General features: G+C 48.6%; 1 protein-coding gene across 1 annotated transcript; it reads right to left on the reverse strand.

Moving 5' to 3' along the window:
- Positions 549 to 2,068, reverse strand: TAS2R41 (taste 2 receptor member 41). The gene has a single exon (XM_003134588.4). The coding sequence runs from the start codon at positions 2,066 to 2,068 to the stop codon at positions 1,145 to 1,147; it is 924 nt and encodes a 307-aa protein (XP_003134636.1). The 3' UTR covers positions 549 to 1,144.

A 9,039-nucleotide genomic window follows, 5' to 3' on the forward strand; every position in this document is an offset into this window, starting at 1 on the left:
AAAAAACAACAACAACAGGTTAAACAGTTTTGAACACTAAGTGAAATTCTTCATTCTTTTTCGGAACAAAATTACATGTTTATTCAATTCACATATGACGTGGAGAAATTTGCTTTAGGAAAATGTTTGAGACAATCTGAAAAGGAGAAAAAGCACAATGTGTGATTCTAAAGGAAGAATAAACATGGAAAAAGTCTGGCTGCCACTTAGGCTTCAGACAGGAGCAAATCAAAACCAGAATAACAGAAATATTAAGGAGAAAAGAGATGGGCGATTTAAAGAAAACTTCTAAGTAGTTTTAATAAAATTAAAATCAAAGTATCCAGGTTTGGTGAGAGCAAAAGAATCTCCATAGAAAGAAGAGCAGTTGGGCCTCACAGCCCAGGCCACTGTCCAGAGCTCCTGTCCCTTGGGGCCCCCGTCATGACCATTAGATAACCCTGGGAAGGTCGCTGCTTCCTCATCCACATCCTAGTTCATTAACAGACACAGTTTTTCTTTTTCTTTTTCTTTTCTTTTTTTTTTTTTTTTTTTTTTTGGTCTTCTGCTTTTTTAGGGTGGCACCCTCTGCATATGGAGGTTCCCAAGCTAGGGGTCTAATCGGAGCTGTAGCCACTGCCCTACACCAGAGCCACAGCAACGCAGGATCTGAGCCATGTCTGTGACCTACACCACAGCTCACGGCAACACCGGATCCTTATCCCACTGAGCGAGGCCAGGGATCGAACCCACAACCTCAGGGTTCCTGGTTGGATTCGTTAACCACTGAGCCATGACGGGAACTCCCAACACCTTTTTTCTTAATTTCCCAGTAGGCAGTCGAGATAAGTACAGTTAATCAAGTCTTTTTAACTAAAGCATTGCGCATAATGGAGGGGATACAGAGAGCAGCATAGAATTTTATTTTCTGATCTTCTAAGCACTGCTGGCCTTCTGGGGCTCCCAGGGCCACATTCGAATAGTGTCCCAAGGAAGGAATTATCTTCAGATGTTACTCCCCCCTTCCTCTCCCCAAAGGAGAACAACCCCCACAGCCTGATCCAATAAATATATGCTCATGAAGAGGTTTCCATGTGAGTGGGCTGAGGCTCTGTCACACTCGCTGGAATCTCTTCCAATGGCCTGGATAAGGGGATCAAGCCACCTAGGCCACCCGGAAGCCCCTGGCCAACAGAGTTAGCTGCCCAAACACCCCTCGAAGCCTGAGGTTGCTGAGGATGAGGATAAAGGGATGGACGGATGTGCACAAGTAGACTAAAATTTGCCACGGCCAGTACCAGTCGCTCTCGGAGAAGATCCCCGCAGCATCGATGACCAGGGACACGAAGGACAGAGCATAAAGCACCAGGAAGGAGATGAGTGACTTCAGGGCTCTGATGTGTGCCTGGGCGCTGGGGTCCTGTGGGGTGTGGGCACTGCGCTGCATCCTCCACGAGTGTCTCCTCAGAGAATTAATCAACAGAGCAATGGAGACCAGAAAAACAGAGCAAGGAATTGAGAGGGTGATCAGTTTCAGGGGCAGGAAATAGTGCGTTTCCAGCCTCCTGCTCCACTGCTTGCAGGTCATGTTCCCAGAATACCTTCTAATCAAGTATCCTTTGTACAAAGCGTGGTTCCCCCAAAAGAACAGCAGGGCCACGATGAAGGAGATGAGCAGAGAGCCCAGCAGAAGCCAGGGCACGGACCCTGGGAACCTCCACTTCAGCCAAAGGAAAGCGGGGTGGGAGAAGTTAGCGATCTTCACGCAGAAGAGGACGCTGAGCCAGGAGCCAAACCAGAAGGTGACCGAGTTCAGGAAGTCCCAGGGGAGCCCAAAGTACTGCCGGGCGGGCCCCCTGCAGTACTCGACCAAGTGGAAGAAGTAGTAGAAGTTGTTCCCCATGCCAACCCACTGCAGGCAGAAGCGGGAGGCACCCAGGCTGATGAGGATCAGGTCCGAGGGGAGCAGCCGCCCGTGGCGCGCCCATTCCCGGCTGAGCGCCAGCACAATGAAACCATTGGCCAGGAATCCCAGGACGCACAGCAGGACAAAGAGCAGCACGAAGAGGACTGTGAAGGCTAGGTGCATTCTGGCCCCTCCTCCGGTCACCACCCCAGGCCTCGGTCCCTGGCCTCCTGCCTATCCCCACCCACAGTCCCTCTTTCAGTCTCTCCAGGGGGATGTGAGAAGAATGCTCGGGCTCTGCATCCGAGCCAGGGCTCCCTTCGAAGGAGGATGCTCAGGCTGCAGGGGAAGGTGAGCTCAGCTCGGGGAGCATGCAAATCCAGCCCGGGCTCAGTTACTGTGAGGGCTACTGACTGCCCCTGATTTGCTTCCTCTGGTTTTGCCTGCACGCTGCCCTGGTTAGTGTCAACATAGACGGTTGTTTAGGGTCTCTGCTCTGATGAAAGGAATGTGCACATATTGAGGTGTGGGGAACGCATTCTGGTTTATAGGTGATTCCACTTGAAATCTGTGCTCAATAGAACAGCTTGTCCTAGGGTCTGATATGCATGGTACATCTACCATTAAAAAAAAAAAAAAAAAAGAGGAATGTATCTATGTGTACGACTGGATCACTTTGCTGTATAGCAGAGATTGGCACAACATTGTAAGTCAGCTCTACAATTTTTAAAACATATTAAAAAAAATGGGAGTTCCCCCGTTGGTTTGGATGTAGCCCACGCTCCTCCCCCACCCCGCCCCCACTGTAATTATGGCCCCGCCCACCAGCCTCTGTGTCACGTGTTTATGCTTCACAGTTTATACTGTGCCTTTTTTTTTATTGTTTAGGGCTGGGAGAGGTGGTTTTTTCCCACTGGAAAGGGGGATACCCTATGGCTTCCTTTTTTTTTTTTTTTTTGATCACTCAAATGAATTCATCACATCTGTAGTTGTATAATGATCCTAACAATCCAATTTCACAGGATTTCCATCCCATAACCCAAGCTTCCTTGATGCAGAATCATTCACTATGTCCTGGATGCAGGTTATTCAATAAACACAGATCTGTACCACCAAAAAAAATAAAATAAAAAAATAAAAAAAAATTTAAAAAAAAAGGGAGTTCCCATCGTGGCTCAGCAGTAACGCATCAGACTAGTATCCACGAGGACACAAGGATGTGGGTTCGATCTTTGGGCTCGCTCAGTGGGTTAAGGATCTGGCATTGCTGTTGAGTTGTGTAGGGCAGCAGCTGCAGCTCTGATTCAACCCCTAGCCTGGGAACTTCCATATGCCATGGGTGTGGCCCTAAAAAGAAAAAAAAAAAAAAAAAAAAAGACAAATAGGGGTAAATGCGCCCTCCCCTCGATGCCAGTGCTCCTACTCCTTCAAAGACGAGGTTCCCTTGCCAGGTGGTGCTGCCTCACGGTGTACGTGCTAATCTTCCTCTTCTGAAAGCTTGAAGGAATGTCCCCCTGTCGTGTTGGATGTGTATTCTTTGTGTGGACAAGATGCAAAGCTGTGGTTCAGGCATCCAAAATGGAGGTGAGTGGCCACTGCGGACGGGGTTTCAAACAGGTCCGGCCTTGCTGAGAACTTGACTACTCGGAACTACGCCACACTCAAAGGACATGCATCAACAGGTGTGTTCCAAACACCATCTGCTGACCACTGCCAGTGACCATTGATGGTCTCAAGGTCGCCCCTTGTAACTATGCAGCCATTACAGACCCCAACCCATTTTGGCTTAACAAGCACACACTAACCTGCCAGCTCCAATCCTACTTCTTGACAAACAACTTATATAAATGTGTGCGGGTCGCCGAGATATAAGCCGCCCCCGTTTTTCAGTCCCGCGGAACCCCATTTAAGCACTTCTTGAATCTGTGTCTCCTGGGCTCTAGGCCTCAGTTTTGCTCAAACAAAACTGTTTTCAATGCCTGTGATAGACCGTTCATTGACTATTTCTGTCCACAGTTCCATCCTTTTCATTCCACCTTTAGCCCCTATAAACCTATCTCTCCCCATCAGATCCTTCTCAAGACATTAAGTATACAGGCAGTAAGTGTAGGGAGACCCTTACCTGGCCAAGACCCAGGCAAAGGGATGATACCAGAGGAATCTGTCTCCAGCTGAATTTTCCTGCTACACACCCCTCCTCCCCTCTCAGAAGGCATATCCTTCAAGATCAAACACTTCGGTCCCCTTTCTACCAAATATCCTCTTAAATACCTCATGGACCTGAGCTATTGATTGATAGTGGTTGAAATGGAGTTTACGTTTCCAATGAGAAAATTCATTTCTTTGTGGGAGTGGACCTGAGGCTATCTGCTTCTTGCTGCGTGTTGGTTGGAAGCCGCTCTCAGTGCTAGGGGCCATCCTGGGTCTTCCAAGGGGACCGTTTTAACCTGGCAGCTCAAACCAGCAAAGAGTCCTTAGGGAAAGTTGACCAGCAAGATGGTGGTTAACCGTCAAAACGTAATCACGGGAGTGATGCTCCTTTACTGTGTTCTCTTGGGTAGAAACAAGTTGCCATGGACGCTCAAAGGGAGGGGGTTCCACAAAGGTGCACTTACCAGGGGTGAGGTCACGGGGGGCCACCTTGGAGTCTGTCTGCCACACTACCTTAGCTCACTCAGCACATCAGCCTCCACCAGCAACATCAAAAAGACATCCTGAAACTGACGGTATTAACGGCCTGAACCTAACCAGAACACACACTGGGACTTGAACCCACGTGCCAGGACTCGAACCCGGCCCAAACCCAGATTGGGCCTTGAAACCAAGGTTTTAAATGAGAATCACTCACCCTGTGTCTGGGCTCACTGAAGTTCGGGTTCTTCGTGTCTCCGCGCAGAAGGAATCCAGTGATAGGCGAGGAATAGATTTACTAGGATAGGACGCTAGGGAGAGATGCCAGCAGGCAGGCTCGGAAGCTCTGCCCAGAGGATCCGGTGGGCTACAGTTTTATCCTCCGGGGGGGGGGGGGTTGGAAAAGCCCGCCCCTTCCTTTCTGGGAGTAGTAGCTCCTCCTTAGCATCAGGTAAGGGGTGTATTCAAATCCGCAGAAGGGCGGTCCTCAGACTTTCTTGCCCTTGGTCTGCATCTGAACGCAGCCCTCACCCCATCCCCCACCCAACGACCTCACGCAATTCTTAAGGCTCCACTAATGACGCAAACCTGCCTTGCTCTGATGGCTTTTTTGAGCAATTGATTTACTTACCATACTCTCCCAATGTCCCCTAAGTTTCCCTCCTTATCTGCGGCCCTTTACTGGGACTTCTAAAATACCTCTATCTACTCCATCCCTATCAATACCAAAATTCCCATTGTGGCTCAGCAGGTTACAAACACAACTCGTATCCATGAGGATGCAGATTCAATCCCTGACCTTACTCAATGGGTTAAGTGCATTGCCCCAAGCTGTGGTGTAGGCCACAGATGCAGCTCAGATCTGGTGTTGCTGTAGCTGTGGTGTAGGCCAGCAGCTTCAGCTGCTGCTCCTATTCAACCCCTAGCCTGGGAACTTCCATATTCAGCAGGTGTGGCCCTGAAAAGAAAAAAAGAGAGAGAGAGAGATACCTCAGACACCATGTTGAATAGTAAAAATAGGGAGTTCCCACTGTGGCTCAGCAGGTTACAAACATGACTAGTATCTATGAGGATGCGGGTTCAATCCCCGGACTTGCTCAATGGGCTAAGGATCTGGCAATGCCACAAGCTGTGGTGCAGGTCACAGATGCAGCTAGTATCCCAAGTTGCTTTGGCTATAGTGTAGGCCAGCAGCTGTAGCTCCAATTCAACCCCTAGCCTAGGAACTTCCATATGCCGTAGGTGTAGAAAGCAAAAAAAAAAAGTAAAACTATATTTATTCTTGAATAAAAATATTTTCAAGTTGATTCATAGTTAAACGTTTTTGGTTTAATACTTCAAATTTGTCCTTCCTCCACATGTGTTTAAAACTTTTTTGAAATGATTGTATATCCTTTTATAATATGACTTTGTCATGAAAGAGTCAACAAAGAAAATGAGTCATACAATGTGACCATTGAATGTATAATTCTACTAAAATTAAAATCCACAGTAAAAAGAAAAATCCCATTAAAGTTGAGCAAATATGCATTTTTCTCACTCTTAGATATAGGTTCCTTATACAGGTTTTACTCATTCATTCATTCATTCGCTCAACAAATATGTACTGAGCTCTAATATACACAAGGTACCTATTCTGCTCAGTAGGGATAGAGCAGGGAGCAAAGAAGGAGGATTCCTGCTTTTAAACTTACACTTCAATAGGAATAACCAACAATATGCAGACACTTGAACAAAATATTTTCACACTCTAATCAGTGCTTTTGCTGTGGCAGCTGCCCAGCGGCCCCGAGGCGAGGCCGCGTGTATCAGCTCTAGCGACAGCCCTGTGGCTGTCGTGCATCAGCTCCAGCAGCTCCGTGGCTGCAAAGGATCCGCAAGCCGTCGGAGAGGTGGAGAACTCAGGTTTATTACCCCGGCAGGCTCCAAGGAGGTCGCTCTCCTGAGTCTGAGCCCCAAAGAGGGGTTTCACGAAGCTGTTATGGGCTGGATCCTCCGGGCCCGTGCCTGGCTGGTCGGACCGGCATGAGAACAGGCAGGGTTGTAATCATGGAAGCAACTTTGCAGAAGCAGATGTGTCAGGGAGGGGCGGTTGGGGCAGTTAGCTGGACTTTGCTCAGTCGTCACGGCCGGGGTCTCTCCTTTCTACTTTTTTATCAGGACATTTTCTCCTATACTTTGAAGAAAACAGAAGAGTAAGATTGCCGAAGAGTGGGTGGAGAGGCGTTCCCATCGTGGTGGCGCAGTGGTTAACGAATCTGACTAGGAACCATGACGTTGCGGGTTCCATCCCTGGCCTTGCTCAGTGGGTTAAGGATCCGGCATTGCTGTGAGCTGTGGTGTAGGTCGCGGATGCGGCTCAGATCCCTAGTTGCTGTGGCTCTGGCGGAGGCTGGTGGCTACAGCTCTGATTAGACCCCCAGCCTGGGAACCTCCATATGCCACAGGTGCGGGCCTAGAAAAAGACAAAAAAAAAAAAAAAAAAAAAAAAAAAGAGTGAGTGGAGAAAGAAAAGTTGCTCCTTTAGGCCGGACAAGTCTTTCTTAGGAAGTGAAGTGGCTCGAGAGGCCAAGTAGAGCCTCCAGCATGCGTAACGGGCTATACTCACAATCCTGCAAACCATCATTTCCTTCATTCTCTTCCACCATTTCTTCCAACTTTACCCAGCAAGGGAAACTTTTCCTGCCAAAGAAAAAGAATTCCAGCAGGTCAGATGCCTTTAATTTTCGCTGTTATCAAACAGGTTGTCCCAAGATCACTTCAAGTCACAAAACGGCCTCAAGCCAGGTACTGGATGTTTCAGCTCCATATATGACAAGTAGATAACTGCAGCTTCAACCCCTCTGAAACTAGCTGATCCAGAGGGAGACTAGAAAAGGAACAAGTGGGTCTTACTTGGAAGTGGCCCGCAATGGCGCAAAAGCATCTCTCTTTTGAAGGATCCCTCAGGAATCTTTCCTCAGCCCATTGGCATTCGCCACCATATCACTGCTGCTGCTGCTGGCGTTGCCACACTCCACCAGGCAGCCCTATTAGATCTCAAGACACCCTCACACACGTGTTCTCTCCCTTGTAGCCCACAGCCTGTCCCCCAGTCTTAAGCCACAGTCTCTGGACTCTGCCCCCCAAATCAGCCAGTCCGTCAGTCTCTCATTCTCTTAATCCCGAGGCAGAAGCAAGACCCTCGTTCACTGCTGCAACCTAGCAGGTCCCCGTAGGGCTCCTGGGCACAAGCCTTTCTGTGCCCTCCATTTCTTGTCTTTAGGGAATAAGCCTCAGCTTCCAGGACCTTCCCTGAGTTCCAAAGGGCACTTGCTAATCAGGGAAGGGCGGGGATGCAGAGAGGTGGGAGGAGCCTTCCGGAGACCACAGTGCAGCCTTGGGGCAGGTCCTGGTTCCTCCTCAAGGAACACACAGAACAATATCGTGGAGCCTTTCTGCAGAACTAAACCCCCCAACAAATGGAAGAACTACTTGAAGAAGCATTCTTCATTCCAGGAAGAAGGAGGACCCCCAGAACCAGTCCTGGGGGGGGTCCCTAAACACCAGCTTTGAAAAAAATGCAAGCTTGCCTCTACCCTGACCCTTATCTGTGGCCCTGTTTTCCACTCCCAAATTATAAAACCACCCCCTCAACCCCTTCCCAGGGGGGCACAGTCTTTAAGGCATTAGCCTGCTGTGGCCCCCTTTGCCTGGCAAAGCAATAAAGCTGTCTTTTTCTCCTGCACCCAAAACTCTGTCTCTGGGTTTCTATTTGGCAATAGCAGACAGAGGCTGAGTTTCAGAGTTTCAGCAACACTATGCCCCCCAACAGAAGAAACAGCCTGGCAAGCTTTGTGATTGGCCCCATGGAAGCTCTCAGCCACCCCCAGAGGTGAGGTGATGGCATCTCTGGTCCTCCTTGGGAGAACACGGAATGGGATTCATAGCACAGCTTTTTCTAAAATATTTGTACCTCACAAAATCCTGTCTCTTCTACTGTCTCAACCCTTTTATTTTATCAAAGGATTCCAAGAGTTATGAAGGGTTTATGTCCTTTTCCTTGGAACACCTGCATATCGCGACTGGCAACCCAGTTTGAAATCTCAGATCATGACATCCTTGCGTCTGGTAGAAACTGCAGCGGTTGACATCGTGCTATTTAAAGGACAAGTCAAGAAAGTCATGTTAGTGAGGAGAGGAAATTTGGATACGATCCTAAAGTAACTGAAACCATTAGAGGGGTTTAAACAGGGGAGTAGGATCATTTAATTCATGTTTTCAATCAGATCCTCTGGGCTTTGACATAAAGCGTGGAGTTGAAAGAGGGCAAAGGCTCCTGCGTTAAACCACTTACAAGCAGACGGGGCTTGTCCTCAAGGGGGAAGCGCTGAAGGTGGTTGGCCCCGATGAGACGATGGTGTATTTTGAAGGCAGATGCAGCAGAATTTGCTTGATGTGGGGATGAGAGAAAGGAATCAAGGATGAAGCCTAAATTGGGTTTTTTTTTTGGGGGGGGGTATTTGTTTGTTTTTGGCTGCAGG

This window comes from Sus scrofa, chromosome 18 (assembly GCF_000003025.6).
Source record: "Sus scrofa isolate TJ Tabasco breed Duroc chromosome 18, Sscrofa11.1, whole genome shotgun sequence".
Lineage (NCBI taxonomy): Eukaryota > Metazoa > Chordata > Mammalia > Artiodactyla > Suidae > Sus > Sus scrofa.